Genomic DNA, 16,213 nt, shown 5'->3' with positions numbered 1-16,213 from the left:
ACACTCTTGTCAAAGATTTGTCCACCAAGGAAAGGACAACGACTCAGGAGGACTCTACTTCCGTATTTAACTGATTTGTCCAAAAATTGCGACATGTCCAAAAATTGCGAATCACCTCGTACAGATAGGAGATACAACACACCCATGGCATCTCCCTCGCTCTCTCTCTCTCTCTCTCTCGCTCTCTCTCTCTCTCTCTCTCTCGCTCTCTCTCTCTCTCTCTCTCTCTCTCTCTCTCTCTCTCTCTCTCTCTCTCTCTCTCTCTCTCTCTCTCTCTCTCTCTCTCTCTCTCTCTCTCTCTCTCTCTCTCTCTCTCTCTCTCTCTCTCTCTCTCTCTCTCTCTCTCTCTCTCTCTCTCTCTCTCTCTCTCTCTCTCTCTCTCTCTCTCTCTCTCTCTCTCTCTCTCTCTCTCTCTCTCTCTCTCTCTCTCTCTCTCTTACACACACACACACACACACCGCAAAGTTCTGGTGACAAAGGGAAACACGGTGAAGTCACAGTTTATACTCTTCTTCTGGTGATAGGGGTCCCTCGGGTCTGTACAGCACGGTATGGATTACTCAGTAAGTGCATTAAGTGATGCAAACACGCAAACTGGCGGTGCCACTCCGGCTTAGAGCAGATACATACACGTGAAGGCATGTAATAATTCATTGTGCAGTATCCAAGGATGGGAACACGGGAAGGAGTTTCACTGACATACTGAATGAGTGAGCGGGAGGGAAGGACGGAGGGAGACGAAACAGAGGCAAAAGGAGAGAGAGAAAGAGAGAGAGAGAGAGAGAGAGAGAGAGAGAGAGAGAGAGAGAGAGAGAGAGAGAGAGAGAGACAGAGAGAGACAGACAGAGAGAGACAGAGAGAGAAGACACACAGAGAGAAAGAGAGAGAGAGACACACACACACACACACACACACGCACGCACGCACGCACATATAAAGACACAAAGACAGAGCAGCAGAAAACTCACGGCCATTGATGGAGGTGAAGCTCTGCAGACGAAGAGACGTGCTCTGCCTAGACTCGCGCTCATTAGACCTGAAAGAAAGACACATGAGTACGAGTCTCATTATCCGCTGGTAACATAACACTAGCGCAGTTGCCAGCAGCAAATGCCATATTTTCTCAGCTCACTTTCACACTGTACCATTCCAAGTATATGGACATACAGTGCGTATGGGGTATAGTGTGGTTGTGTAAGTATATATTATGGCATGGTTGGGAGGGCAATAATGGATTTTCAGTGCCCGACAAGTGAGCCCGAGGGCCGTAGCCCCGAGGGCTCACTTGGAGGGCACTGAAAAGAATATACTGCCTATAAGAATGAAATCTCATGTTTTCATAATCAGAACATGGGTATCAAGTGCACATTTATTCTTACAAGCAATTTTATCGTACAAATAGAATATTATATCGGTCCTAAGAACGGACTTTGTGTAGCGAAACATGCCAGATTAGTACAACGTGTATCGCCTGTAGTAAAAACAACTGTCCAATGCAGTTCTGATCTGACTTGGGTTGCGACGTGGTGCTGCAGGTTCAACTGTTGTGGTCATGTAACTCATGTTGCATAGCCACATGGTAAGTCTATGGGACTATGACCAGCCGCGTGCACAGTAGCACTACCTTGAATGTACCATGAGCTACCTGCCTCAGCGCACATGCATTATCATATGCCACACTTGATTTATCGTGTGTAAGAAATATCGGAAATAAGAAGAGAAAGTCGTTTTTCAAACACCCACGCTATAACCGATACGTACTGTATTGCAAAGGGCACGTTTCACTATAGATGTGCAAGCACACGCATGTTTTCAGCTAAAATTCAACTAGTGACACCCCCCCCCCCCCCAAATTATTCACGGTTCACGTCAGACTCGGCTAGAGGCCGAGTTTTCCGCAACCGTAGGAACGCCACCACCCTTCAAGGACACCGCAATCTGAAGTTCAAAAGCAGTAACACCCAGACATTTCATCTGACCTGTCCATCTGCTAGTACTTGATTCTGCGGCTGACCACCACAGAGTGGTCTAGACTATAAAAGGTGAAAGCAACCAATGATAGAAGTAACGACAAGCAAAACAACAAGGATGAGGACCTAGAACCCGGTCCGGTGTACATGTACTTATATTCGAGAATGCCGAAGACTTCCAACACCTTAGGCAGCAAGCTGAAAAACGACGAGTATGGGTCAACTGAACGGCTGGAGCATTCGGATGTGTGAAATGATACCAGGCGTACGTTATAATATTTCGCTCCTGCTCGTGTACATGTAGTAGTTGAGCACTCTCATGTGGGGTAGTGCCTTTGCTGTTTGCGTTATGCAGAGCTCACTGACTCCTCAGTTCGAGCACTCCGGCAAGGTACGTTCAGGCCTGGTTTGTTTCTGGCTTGGGAGAATATTTTTTCATTGCTATCAGGTTCAGCCTCATTTTCTCTGCGCTGCGCTGATGAGTCTACAAAGGATGAAATAGTTCTGTCAGCAGATGGAGTAGAATACCTTTTCGCATCTGACGGCTCAAATAACATATTTTATTATTATTTGTGTACGGCGCCAGGGCTCACCGCACAACCATCTGCTGTCCGACCAGTGCACCAATGTCATGCGAGAGCACGTGAGCCGAGTCGACGCCGAGGTGATGCAGCAACGCCTCGACGATCTCCGCCTGGCCATCCATGGTGTAGTCATAGAACGCCTGCACAGCCACCATCGCACACAGGCAAGAAATCATCAAAGAAAATAGTACCACTCGTGAAATATGGACAAAGAACAAATACACGTGTGAGACAGGCAAGACAAATGTCACGGTCCTCATGAGAATCGGCTAGAGACCGAGCTTTCCGCATCTGTATGAACGCCATCACCCTCAAGAATCAAGGCGCAGATGCAAGAAACCGTCAAGGAAAATAGCGCACATCAATTAGGGACAAAGAACAAATACCGTGCGCGAACATTAAGCACATGCCATGGAGAGAGTGTTACAGAAAAGCGAGTAAACCCTGTTTACTAAACGGGACGCCGGTGTATGGCCTAACTTGTATGTACTGACTTCATTCCGTGCGTCTTCTGCTACTGGATAGCTAGAACACATTGCCATAAATACACAATATTTCGGCAGCTATTTAATTTTGGCTATATACGGCACCGACCCAAAACGCCGAAATTAAAACGCTAATGACATTTTTTTTCACATTGGTTTTTGTGATGTACTACATGTAGTATTACCCCTGTGCCAAAAATAAATCGCTGCTGAAACATCGAATATTGTGAAATGCTGAAATGTTGCTGCGCCAAAATCTTTTGTACATTGACAGTATTATCCTGTATCAGGATATGGGTACCTTGTGCACATAGGGATGGGTGGAGGCTACACTGGGTGCGCGTCTGCCCAACGAATAACTGGAGACTAACCGGTTTGTCGCTGAAGCCAAACCCAAGCTCCTCCGGGATGACAATCCTTGAGTACAACTCCTGCAAGCCTGGCAGCATCTAATAAGCATGACAACACAGATTCAGCACAGTCAGCAGAGTCAGCAAAAAAGAGACCATGATTGGCACATATGAAGCGGCATAGCCAAACTGAAAATGCAGTAGAGCAACGGCATGCCTGTGCTTGAAGGCAGTCCACTTCGCTGCGCCTTCTTAAAACATACACACTGACTCAACAGAGTAAGTGCACAACTGTGCACAACCGTGTACGCATGCATGCACACACACACACACACACAGTGATATTATTGACCATTGACCATTTGACGCCCATCGCCAGAGGCGATGATAGCGATGCTACAGCAGAAGCCATAGCAACTTGTGCTGGGATTGCACCATTCAACAGCTTGCAAGGCTGAAGAATGACACACACACACACACACACACACATGCGCGCGTGTGCACACACACACACACACGTGCGCGCGCGCAGGTACACAGACACAGAGCCAGCCGCGGACACGCACGTACCAAGCTCCAGTCAATAGATCCCATTGGAAAGCCGTGCAACAGCACCGCTGTTCTGTTCTGGGGTCCATCACCGTGTGTGTCTACATCACAAAACGAAGAAAACATGCAAATAGCAAATTGTGTTATGTTTGCCGGTAAAAGAGGTTTTCACAGTGTAAACAGCAATGGATACAAGCTGATAATGCCGGGATGTATGTCAAGGAATTCAAACTTGGGCTTTCTCTCCACGTGTATCGTACTGATTCCGTCACCTCTTGTTCTCTTCTTTTTTTTCTCTTCTCACTTTTCCTTCTCATTTTAAATGCAAACGCTTTTAGTATAGTGTACAATGCATGTTTTGATTCCGGTACACCATCGTGATATCCACTATACCACTCCATCCGACAATACTGGTTATTTTTGACTGGCGATAAAACATTTTCCTTTTGATATTTTGCTAGAATGTACGATGATTATTATGGTTCTCACCATATTACCTTTTCAACTTGATGAATATTACCTTTTGAATTTCAACTTGATGAATAATACATACCGCACTTCCGCGCACAAAAGCACATTAACTTTGATACCAGCGAACAGTAGCTGTGTTGGCAGATTGGAGAGTTCATTTTTGCTGCTCGCGTATAAGCACGTGATTTTAGTACGGACGCACAGCGGATCGTAAAATGCACATGGCCCGTCATGGGTGCAGAGACCAGTCTGCACTTTCACATGTGCTGGTAGAGTTTGCATGGGCATTTCCTGACAGTAAAAAAAAGAAGAAGAAAAAAAGTATCGTGTCCGTTCCCGAAGGGAACTCACAACGACCGCTAAGTGGCCATTCACACGACATGCAAACTCACTTTTATCGTACCGTTTCCAAGGATATTTACTGGCATACGATAAACTTGGACACACGCGTGCAACTGATTTTTTTAACTTGGTCGGGGCCCTTGTGCTCACGATTATACTTTGCACGCCAGCAAAAGTGTCGGTTGTTGAAAGTGCGTACTGCAAATGCAGTTCTTTAACAAAGGAAAATTTAAAATTCCCCGGCATTTTCAGGTCACTATGGATGCATTGACGTGTGCAAAGTTTGCCCAGCACCGTGTGAACTGGTTCACGGTTTGCCAGTGTTATCTTGGTCATATGCGTGCAAATGTTTGCACATCGTGTGAATGGCCTATTACACCCGGTAAACCTTTTCTTGCCAGACTTGGGTGAAAAGTGATTCTGACATATCGATGTCAGTGTGTCAACTGGCGAATTATGTAATAAACTGCCCGGTGCTAACTGGAATCGAGTGATTGTTTTGTTCATAATTTTAGCACAGCCATGTGCTTAGGGGCCGTCCAAGGTTACCAATAATATTTTCAAAACGAAATGTTTTCGTTTGTGGGTGGGTGGGTTTGATGGAGTTTCGTTTTGAAAATAATTATTGAATGCTGATGGAGAATGCCCAGTTACTTCTGGGTGTCGAAAATTGACATCAATATTTTATTGGAATTCATTTTACCTGCAGAAAAGGTGGGTGGGTGGGTGGGGGCTGAAAAATACTAAAACTTTTCGTTTTGTAAAAACAATCGGTAACCCCGGACGGCCCCTTATGCAAACGTGAGCATATATTCGGATTTTTAAAAGCGCATGTGCCTTCGTTCGCAGAAGTACGGTACTATGACCACGTGAATTATTATCTTATCATTGAGATTGACTAGGAATGGAAGCCCACAAGTTTTCATTTTGTACTTTAAGTTTTTGTGTGATAAACCCTGGCTTTAGCATTCAATTTGCTACCTTGAAATTGTGAAGTTTTGACAGGGGTTGACTGCGATCGGCAGTGCAGTCGACCCCGTCCAAAACCATTTTTATCGGAAGTGCTGAAAAATTACGAAACCTTTGTGCCTTTGTGTGAAACCTTTTGAAGCAAGAAGAGCAGCAAACAAACATGCCCATTCAAATCTCATGTCAATAATATTGATTCCCAAGAAATGTTCATAGAAATTTGACACTGAAAGTAATTGAAAAAATTATGGAATTTTACCGGTGCGCCGGTGCCGTACCTATATAAAACACACGATGAAATTCTCCAGAACTGCTCGACTTGAAATGAAAGAAGTTCCCGCGTTGTCTGAAGGAGATGGCTGCGTCAGGCAAGGGAGGGGGTGGCCATGACAAATACACTGTAAGGACTAGCAACAGCACTAAAGTCCATTGGAGCTGCATTTTGACGGAGGGCGCAAGTCAGATTCAAACGTCAACACTGATAAATTTTGATTCTTTCATGAAAACCCCTCGCGCTATGTGCGCAAACTGAACTGAAAAATGCATCGATCGCTTTGCATTATAATTAATATAGTGATGAAAAAGCAAAATACGACGTGTTTATTTTTTACTTGGCTTACAGGGACCCGTATTGATACTCTGTATGTGTGCTGGCGCATGGCATGGCTCCTTTGTCAACAAGTGCCGTCGCGAGGTACTACAGTCAGTGATCACGGTGATGGAGACCTCTTTTCTGTCTACTGTTTGGAAACGGTCGAAGTCAGGACACGGCAACGATAACACAACAAGTAGTTACGTGCAGCAATGACATTGACAATAGTTATTTTGACATGTGCACGTGCAGCTATCAAAAGGTTACACACACGCGCCTGGATCGAAGCTTGAAAAAATTAGTTGTGACTTTTGAAGTTTTTGTCGCAGTCGGATGATGGATCGATCAGGGAGTCGAGGAGGTCGAGTCTGCACTGCACTGTCTGTCGTCGTGAACTGATCATGTCAGTGCAGTGTGTTGATCTCGCAACTCACGATCCCTCGTGCAGGACGCGTGATCGTGTTGGCCATTATGGCCATGTTGACGGTCCAACTCCAGCACCGGTGCACATCATGTCATGGGTCCGAAATGCCGCTTCTTTTCGCACATAATCATTACACTCCAGTCCATGGACAGGGTTTAGTTATAACTAAGTCTTATACTTATAGGTTCTGCAAACAGGCAATTATGTGCTCCTTCTTGCTGGATAGTTTGAGGCCGTTACGGTAACGTCAGCTCTTCTCCGACTCCACCTTTCCTCTCTCTCTCTCTCTCTTACATAATAATATATCGTTCCATTTTCAAGTTTTGTAACTTGCCAACAACAGTGGATAGGCACCATTAATTTTCTTCTCTCCGAACATCATGAACCAAAGCAAGATATCGGTCGTGCTCTTGCTCCAAGGCGTTGCGTTCTTGGCCCTGCAGCTTGTAGAAACTACACACGCAGCTGGGGTCCGGAGACAGCCTGTCCACAGCGTGAGCGGCCTACCATCAGCAACGATTAGCTACAAGGTGGACACTAGCTGGCCGAAAAACAAATCGCTAATCACCGGACAGCCATTTTCAGTGGGAGTGGACCAGGCGCTTGGCGTGGTCTACATTCTGCAACGCCAGGGCAATCATCCAGTGCTGCTGGTGAGTGCTGAGACGGGCAAGCAGGTGGGTAAGTGGACCGAAGTGGATCCATCCCCGAACAAAGTGCTGGACACTCCGCACGGTCTACGCCTCCAACAGGCTACAGCCCAGCAACATGGGCACGATGGCAGGCAAGCCGGCGGGGTGCAGAGTGTATGGATCACGGACGTGGGCAACATGACGGGCCATGTACTCAGAAGATTCACCGCGGACGGCAACCTTCAGGACATAATCGGCTGGCCTGGCAACGCAGGTAACAGCACCAACCCGTTGCAGTTCGGCAACGTGGCAGAGTTAGCCTTCGCCCATGACAAGACGTCGGCGACGGGCAACGGAACCGGCGCAGACCCGCCATACTCGTTCTTCGTTGTCGACGGCGATGGCGGTCCAAACAACCGGCTGCTGCGTATGCAGCACGGCGAGTTGCATGCGTTCAGCGTGACGTGGACGGTTGGATCGGCCGGTGGCGCTCCGGGCCAGTTTAACATTCCGCACGACGTCGACACGGACGATTTCGGGCGCGTGGTCGTCGCCGACCGCGCCAACGCCCGCCTGCAGATTCTGCGCGCCAGCGACGGCGCGTTTGTCCAGGAACTGACGTGCACGCAGCCGTCGCAGCCGTACGGTGTGCGTTTCCTGCCGCAGACGACGGCCGATGTTGTCTACGTTGCCGTCACGTTGCTGCAGGATCACAAGCTCAGCGTCATACGCCAGGACATGTCGTCAAAGTCGCAATGTGAGGTCGTGGATACCGTGTCGTTCTCCAACAGCTCCAGTCCGCACCTACTGGACGTGCACAGGAAAACGGGCGACATATTTGTGGCCGACATTACCTCGGCCGAGGTCTACAAACTGGTATCACATCCCTAATCACGCCAGGCCACAGTGCAACAGTCTTTTCCCTTATCACGGTCTTACACCGTGTACATCCAGCAAACGGACATTCTTTCAACGTACTCCCGCAGCACATATTGTCACAACACAATCATTTAGATCGTTATATTCCTGAACTTGATACCGATGCAAGAGTGTCTTGTAGCTTTTGTTTATTGTGGTGTAGTTTCGTGGCTGCGGGTCAGCCATTACCTTTTTCGAGGAAGAAATGGAAAGATTCGCACCTCGAACCCTACAGAAGGCTTTTTACTTTCGTGTTAAATAATGACGAATCACCTCGTACCATGCATTGCTATGATCAAGACTACATACAACTCCCAAGAGTGTGTGGCCTTGCACATGCAGTGCCGTCCTGACAAAATGTCAAGTTGACATTACTACGGATGTCAATTAATTTGCCAAGGTTTTCGTTGTGTGCCTTTGTGTAAGTTGACATTACTGTATTACACAAAGTAAGGCATGCAATTCCCGGTGAATATCATGTACTCGGATGGAGAGCCAAGGGTTATTTATAAAAAGTAAAAAGGACCAAGAAACTACAAGCTACACTATAATGTCCACGATGTGCTAGAGCTGCTAGCCAGTTAGTTGTAGAACGTCAGTACCGTCGGTCAGTGTCGTGCAATGTTATCGCATGAGCTGATTGTTTAGTAACTGGTGGTGTTAGTGGACATTATAGTGTAGCTTGTAGTTTCTTGGTCGTTTTTACTTTTTAGGAATATCATGTACACTGTACTTGGTCTTTACAGAACAACAAGGACAATCGAGGCGTGTTAGCTGCTACTTCAAGTTTCATGCTCTTGCAATCATCCGGCAACATGAAGATGGGGTGCCGGCCATACTTGGTCTTTAGAGGTATGAACAAAGCACACGCATGTGTGGCCTCGCAGTGCACTAGTGTTGTGGTAGAGGGTCACGTGTACACTGCAGACTGCATCAGAAAAATGACGGTAACGGGAAAATTGGCCAGGACCTAGCTGAATGCGGGTGCATAATCAAGACCATGACAGTGAGTCACTGTTCAGTGTTTGCACATTACCATTGTCCACATCAACATGCCCATTATGGTTTGAGTATAAATTGAGTGCTTTCATTGCCGGTCGCTTTGGAAAATGCCGATGAGTATCTATCCGAAATTTGAAAATCTTGAGTTCTACGCTGCGTTTCTACATGTATGTGATTTTCCCCGTCACTTTGGGTCATGCTTCTTGCAGTTTCATTTAGAAGAAAGACATTTGAGCTGACAAGCTCGAATGCATTTCTTCTATTTTGACTTATCGATGTGATGTGACACATATGCCGCTTTTGCAGCTCCCTGCTCGGCGGCTGACACATGAGACATGAAACATGTAAATGGCATCAAGAGTACACAACCCCCCGTACGCTTGCTGTTATGCTGACCAGTGACCTGCACAGGCTAGCACACAAAACGCAGAGGCTGAGCTGCTGTTTTGGCTCGGTTGAGCATGTTCTGAAAATATGTACCGAAGTACGAACCGCAAGCAGTGCGGCATGCGGGTTGACAACGATTTGAATAAAGAATATGAACTGCGGAAGAATCGATAAATTTGGATATAAAATGTGATCGGATAACGGTAGGACAGAAACGAGGACAGTGGGACCTTTGGATGCAAACGTTTGGCATGCCGGCTAGTGGTGTAGAAAATATAAAGTTGTTGATCAGGAGAATACTCCCTCAGGGAAATACCTCATCGGGAGAATACCTCATCAGGCAAATACAGCCTCAGGCAAATACCTCATCAGGCAAATACAGCCTCAGGCAAATACCTCATCAGGCGAATACAGCCTCAGGCAAATACCTCATCAGGCAAATACCTCATCAGGAGAATACCTCCTCGCCAGCAGCCTCTTCAGCGGTGGTCGGTGTAGGCACAGGATCAATACTGAGTGTGCTCGGCTGCTGCACGTTACTGCTTTTCTGCAGCACAGGTCTGGATGCCAGGGCGGTGCGGCTCATCAGTGGGCTGGTGCGGTGCTGGCGCTCGTTGCGCCAGACGTCCGGCTGGCGGCAGTGGGCCGGCGAGAAGTCATCGGGCGTGCCGGGCCGCACCATGTCGGCAAAGAACTCCTCCATGGTAATGTTCTTAGTGCAGTTGCGGCTCAGGTTGGCGATATACGTGGCCCGCTCTTCGTAGCTGCGCGATTAGGGTTGAGCAGGTCAAGGAATACAGTGGTATGTATAACATGTGATGTGTCTACATGATAGGCTGGTTAAAGTCTTCGTAATCAAACCAACCCCCGTCACCACCCACCCTCTCCCCTGAACAAAAATTCAACAAGCTGCCTTGGCACTAGCAGTAAAAGCCTGTCTTCTGTGTCGAAACCAAAGTCCCAAGCAAACCAGCCCCAGTGACATCACCCGGTCAGTGTAAGGGCCGGGTTCCACTGCGGCTCCGCTGCTTGTCTTTCGCAGCTTGAAACGTTATCATTACCATAGTGACCGCGGCTCGAGCTGGAGCAGCGAGTCCGCGGCTCACCGCGAGCTTTTGCTACGATTCTTGACCAAAAACTGCGAGCCGCGGTTGCGGCTCGACCTGTTTCCCGTACTTTGCATTGTTATGTACGCCAGAATTTTAAAATTCAAATTTTAATTCGTTGCGCAGGCCAGAACACGAGAATTTTTTGGATTTCGCGCGCGCACGCGCGCGCGCGCAGGCAGGTGAAACATCATCAAAAAGTGTGGAGCACGACCGCGGCACCGCGAATGGCGAGTGTCAGTGGAACCGCGCTGCTCCGCTGCATGCAGCCAAGTGCCGCGGAGCAGCGGAGCCGCAGTGGAACCCGGCCCTAAGCTAGTGAGGCACTGCAACATGATATTCTTCTAAACGTTTCGCAGAATCGCTGGTGACTTGCAATGGTAGCAGTCATCGCAACATCTTCTGGATCACATGCGAACATACACGCGCACATGCGTAGCCAACACGCACACACACGCGCACACACACACACACACACACACACACACACACACACACACACACACACACACACACACAGAGCAGGGGAAATTTCAGAGGATACTGTTGCTGGAAGAATGGCAGCTCTGACCGCTTGGCACGATTTGCGTTGATGGCCGTGGCCCGGACGAGTGCGGGTAGTGAAGCTATATCCACGACAGCACCGTCAAAGAGCGGACCAAAATGAGGCAGCTGCAAAACAACAACAACGACGACGACGACGACAACAACAACAACAACAACAACAACAACAACAACAACAACAACAACAACAACAACAACAACAACAACAACAACAACAACAGTGAGAACGGATTCTGAAATGTGTGAAGGTCGCGAAAATTGCAAAACTCAATCTCTGGCAAAGAAGGGTTTCTCATTCTGTAGTACTAGAGTATTCAGTAAATTCACTACTAAATCGATTCACCCTGGTGCAGTATCGTCAACAGTGTAGGGTAAGAGTCAAGACCACCAGGCTATAAGGACATGCACTTCATGTGTTCCTGCACCATGGGGTGATAGCTGAGCTCAGTTTGACTCAGTTTGACTGCAGTTCGCCAGCCGCTTACCTTTCCTCCAGGCTTGGTGAGGATCTGCACACGGCACAGGCCGCTCTTCATCGGGTACAGGATAATCATGACGTCACCAAACTCGGTGCGGATGATGTCGCGCCGCCAGTCGCGACTGTGCTCGCTCCAGATGATCTGAACCTCGTCGTTGCCGATATGTCGAAGCTGGGAGAAGCACACAAAGGCATAATGCACTCAAAGCCTCCGTAGTTCAGCGATGAACCCATACCTTAGCATACGATTCACTTTCCTTCATCATCATCACGAGGTCTAGAAACTTGAAATGGTGGCAGCAAAATGAGGCATGAGGCAAACAAGTTGAGGTGTAGCTGAGTGAGCTGGTTGCGCAGCCTAAGACATTCTCAACAGGGTATGTTATGTGATCGACTAGTGATTGAGTGATTGACTTGCTCCTATCACTGTCCAATTTATTGCCAACACCAGCTTCATTGTATTCACTTTTCCTTATTGTACCCCCCCCCCCCCATTACAACTCTAGTGCCTGCTCCTGGGTCCGTGTGCGTATCTGCGTGCTTTGTGGTAGAGAGACAGGGTGTGGGTGGGGAATTAACTCCTCTCGACAGGTTTAAGATAGAACATTCATTCGTAAAATATGAATTCCTTTCATCACTACCCGGAACACGAGGATGAGCAGCAGCTTACAGCCTGTTGATCAATGGTCAATGGTGTGAATAAGGTCGGCCAGAGAGCGCATGTGGTAGAGGTGGAACCCCAAAAGAAAAGAAAAAAACATCACGGGCAGAGGCATCGAGAACATGGCAGGTACTGGTTTATTACCTTGTTGATGATTCCCTTTTCCTCCAGGGTCGGCATGCGTGTTGAGACATGGAATAGCACCTCACACATGCTGGTGGCGTAGTATGGCGCAGTGCTGCCAGTGGTGGCATTCCGCTGCAGACCACCCATGAACCCTGGGTGAGCGGCCAGGTCGACCTGACAACGCGGCACAGCAACACGCCGATAACAACAGCAACAAAAACAACAACAGCAGCAGCAACAGATATGGACACTGTCCGACACAAATGTATTACACTTGTAATAAGTAACTTCAAGGACAATATTCGAATGATCAGCCTGTGTTGAAAACTTATGCTTTCTTGTAGAAACTACATAGTGTGAATAAAGAGCATTTTGTACACTTTCAATTGCTTTAGAATCCTGTAGGACTCTCTTCACGCAGCCTCATAAGTGGAAAAGGGTGGTACGCAACACTGGTTCACACTCGAAGAGTGCATTTTAAACATTCATTTCAGGAAAACATTTCGACATTTCGATCATGAAATAACCATGATCAAAAATCTTGATCATGGTTAATTCATGACCGGAAATGTTTTCCTGAAATGAATTGTGAAGGGTAGTGATTGAGTGCCAATGTTGCACACAGCCCGTTTCCTACTTTTTAATGTTGTATACCCTGATTCTTTCATATACCAGGCTGCGTATCACCCAACAAACTCATCTTTACTTACCTCCCAAGAGATAGCGGCGACGAAGGCCTCAAACTGGGCACTGCCCTTCGTGTTGGACAGGATGGCCGTCTTCTCGGCTTGGCCGGGCCCGACGTAAACGACGCCGATCTTGTGTGTTTCCCGGCTGTGCGCAGGTACAGACGAGGGAACAGAAGCACGTAGAGAAGATGAGAAAGGATCGCAATGCAGAATCAAATGACTCGACAGATACAGTGTTCGGACAACGACACTTGTGTTCCACAACAACACTGTTATAGAAAAACAAAGACCCTATTCGCTCACACTGAGCACACAGCAGTACAGAGACTCACAAGGGACGCGAATCCAGATGCTTCAGCTCGCGCCGAAGTTTGTCGTTTTTGTTCAGCATCTTGAGCGATTTCCTGAGAGGAACAACAGAGAATTACACATGCAATGGGATGATCGTGATTGCAATGACCGTGAATAAGCTGAAACCTACACAGTCTTGTCTTGAATTAGGTCTCATGTAGCAATTGAGGCATGTCGTTTGATTTTCAAAAGCTTTAAAAATATCTTCTGACGGCCGGCTGCTAACATGATGGACCCGGTGCAACATGTTGCTCAGATGCACACACGGCGCGCGCGCTCACACACACACGCACACACACGCACACCGTGTGTCTCTTACATCTTGTCAACGCCCAGGAAGCCGAGATGCTGCAGGAGATAGCGACTGTTGTGGAAGACACTGGTTGGCTGATGTGACTGCGCTGGCGTACACGCTGCAGCTGTCATACTGGTGCGCACAGAGCAAAAAGACAAGAACAAACACACAGGTTTACAAGCTATTTCATGCAAAAAGCATCAAAACTCTCTGATTTCACAAAATTACAGTGACATTGTGCAGGCTAGGTAACCGGGATACACAGAAAACAAACAGGTTTAAAAGTAAATTCATGTAACGGTATACTTGAAACTTGATTTGTAAGTCAGAGTTGCGGACATTCAATTTTTTTAAACGATCAGAGTATGCCATAACCTGCACATGACGCACAGAAGCCATAATTATAGTTTTGACTAGGCCTTTTAGCGTACCATTACTCTTCAAGTCGAATGCAGTGGTAATTAAAGAGCCTGCCAAAAGTAGCTACAAAAGCAACACGCTGGCATGGCTTGCAGCCGATTCATCAATGCGCTTACCATCCCTGGCGATGTCGCAAGTAGTTCTGTTCCACCGTGTGCTGCAGGTCAATGGACTTGACGAGCTGCGCCTCCACCGCCGAGTCGTAGATATCGTCGCAAGCCGTAGGCACGGAGAGGCAGGTGTCAGCCAAAGACAAGCACTCGGCACTTGTAGTAGCTATGTATTCCAACAGCTGCAAAGCAAAAACATCAACCACACAGGACACGGCGGAAGCCAGGAGAGCCAACGATCGGCACGTTTAGTGATAGTCAAGTTCTTTTTAGACTTTTGCCTTTTCATTCCCTCAATCGGATGAATATTTGAAAACTCAAATATTTGTAACATGGAAATTGTGGGCACAAGTTATGCGATCGAGTCCACAAACCAGATTTTGAACAATTTCCATGTTACAAAATTAATGTTTTCCTTGGTTCACCATCTGAGAATTCAAATATTCAGTATCATTGTCTGACTTAGAACTGAATTTGCAGTGAAGCCTCAGTACAAAGTGCCCAGGATACAACATATTATTCTCTTTGCATGGGGTATCATTCAAGTAGCTTTTCGAGAACTCCGTACATTCTTTATGCGTACCAGTTACGTGATCTCGGGCATAGAGTAGTGACATTGATGTCTATTGCCGACCGTCTACTCAAGTTTCACAATATTGTACTCAAGTCGCGTAGGCAATTATGCATGTGTGCTACAAAGTGGCTACAGTGAAGAGTCTAAGATGTAAACACGTGTTCAGAGAAGAACATTTGCTAAAAAAGACGATTACCGGCAGAGTTGGATCTCAAACGAGGCACACAAGTTTTAATGGGAAATCCATTGCATGCAAACTCAAGTTACGTTACCTAAAAGAATTCCTTCTCTCTTCTGTACTAGGGGGGGGGAACGGATGTGTGATGGCAGGGATCGTCAAACGCTATGCTCGCCAAGCGAGAACATTTGAAAATCCCTTAACATTTAACTCTTACAGTACTTAGCCAGTAAACATGCAACATGTAAACTGCCAACCTTGTGAACTTTCAACTCTTACAACAGTAGTTAGCCTGCTATTGTGCTAAGACACTTTAAACTGCCACTACATACCTCATGGAAGTGATCTCCATCGGTGGCGGTGAAGGACGTCGCCGACGGAACGGCGGAGGGCCGGTGCTGCCTCTGCTGCTGCTGAGACACGTCGTCCGCGTCATGCGACTCGGCGCCATGGGGACCGTCGAAGGCAAACGCCGACGGGTAGTCGGCCGTCACTGGCGTGTGCGCGTCACTCATCAAGTTGTGATTAGGATCCAGAGATTCACACAGGCCTGTAGAGTACACACGGGGAGAAAGAAGTTTGCAACAAATGGTTAGTGTGAGAGCATCAGGTTCTCCTTAATCTTGTAGTGTGCGAGAGATTACCCCCCCCCCCCCCCCACACACACACACCAACATCAACACCCTTGCCACTCGCATCATCCCCATCGCCATCGCCATAATTGCTTGTCCTAACCTCACCTTTTGTCTTTGTTCACCAGAAGGTAAGAGATAGTACCTCCAGGTGTGCACCGGTGTCAGTTCATTTTCTAACCTCCTTATCACCACTCGGCCACATACTACGTTTGTTCTAGCATGGCGCAGGCTAATGCTGCTGCCGCCACGTGTTCCAGGCCGGTTCTCCAAGAAGAGAGTTGCACGTCGGGGACAATCTTTCGCGAAGAATAGAACTGAAAAAGAGGTCGAGCCTGATGTACAGTCTGCCGA

General features: G+C 47.5%; 3 protein-coding genes across 3 annotated transcripts in view; 1 reads left to right on the top strand and 2 right to left on the bottom strand.

Moving 5' to 3' along the window:
• LOC135818306 (mesoderm-specific transcript protein-like) overlaps positions 1-6,282 on the bottom strand; it is a 40,972-nt gene extending 34,690 nt beyond the window's left edge. The window contains exons 1-5 of the mRNA XM_065331663.1: positions 5,999-6,282; positions 3,960-4,039; positions 3,411-3,488; positions 2,564-2,694; positions 969-1,036 (exon numbers count right to left, since the gene is read on the bottom strand). Coding sequence (XP_065187735.1) covers positions 969-1,036; positions 2,564-2,694; positions 3,411-3,488; positions 3,960-4,039; positions 5,999-6,161 — 520 coding nt within the window. The 5' untranslated portion in view covers positions 6,162-6,282. The remainder of the gene's footprint in view (positions 1-968; positions 1,037-2,563; positions 2,695-3,410; positions 3,489-3,959; positions 4,040-5,998) is intronic.
• A 577-nt stretch (positions 6,283-6,859) lies between these two features.
• LOC135818305 (NHL repeat-containing protein 3-like) lies at positions 6,860-8,427 on the top strand. The gene has a single exon (XM_065331662.1). It carries the CDS (start codon positions 7,117-7,119, stop codon positions 8,257-8,259), a length of 1,143 nt encoding a protein of 380 aa, XP_065187734.1. The 5' UTR covers positions 6,860-7,116; the 3' UTR covers positions 8,260-8,427.
• A 1,308-nt stretch (positions 8,428-9,735) lies between these two features.
• Positions 9,736-16,213, bottom strand: part of LOC135818292 (ral GTPase-activating protein subunit alpha-2-like) — a 48,587-nt gene continuing 42,109 nt past the window's right edge. Inside the window, exons 28-36 of the mRNA XM_065331643.1 lie at positions 15,560-15,777; positions 14,482-14,657; positions 13,970-14,077; positions 13,632-13,703; positions 13,321-13,444; positions 12,629-12,784; positions 11,831-11,995; positions 11,326-11,453; positions 9,736-10,439 (exon numbers count right to left, since the gene is read on the bottom strand). Coding sequence (XP_065187715.1) covers positions 10,124-10,439; positions 11,326-11,453; positions 11,831-11,995; positions 12,629-12,784; positions 13,321-13,444; positions 13,632-13,703; positions 13,970-14,077; positions 14,482-14,657; positions 15,560-15,777 — 1,463 coding nt within the window. The 3' untranslated portion in view covers positions 9,736-10,123. The remainder of the gene's footprint in view (positions 10,440-11,325; positions 11,454-11,830; positions 11,996-12,628; positions 12,785-13,320; positions 13,445-13,631; positions 13,704-13,969; positions 14,078-14,481; positions 14,658-15,559; positions 15,778-16,213) is intronic.

The sequence above is a fragment of the Sycon ciliatum genome, chromosome 5 (assembly GCF_964019385.1).
Source record: "Sycon ciliatum chromosome 5, ocSycCili1.1, whole genome shotgun sequence".
In the NCBI taxonomy this organism is placed as follows: Eukaryota; Metazoa; Porifera; class Calcarea; order Leucosolenida; family Sycettidae; genus Sycon; species Sycon ciliatum.
Note: the sequence above shows the minus strand (reverse complement) of the source record. Positions and strands in the feature narration are given on the sequence as shown.

Excerpts from the sequence above, each read along its gene's own strand:
- LOC135818305 (XM_065331662.1), top strand. The coding sequence starts at position 7,117 with ATGAACCAAAGCAAGATATCGGTCGTGCTCTTGCTCCAAGGCGTTGCG.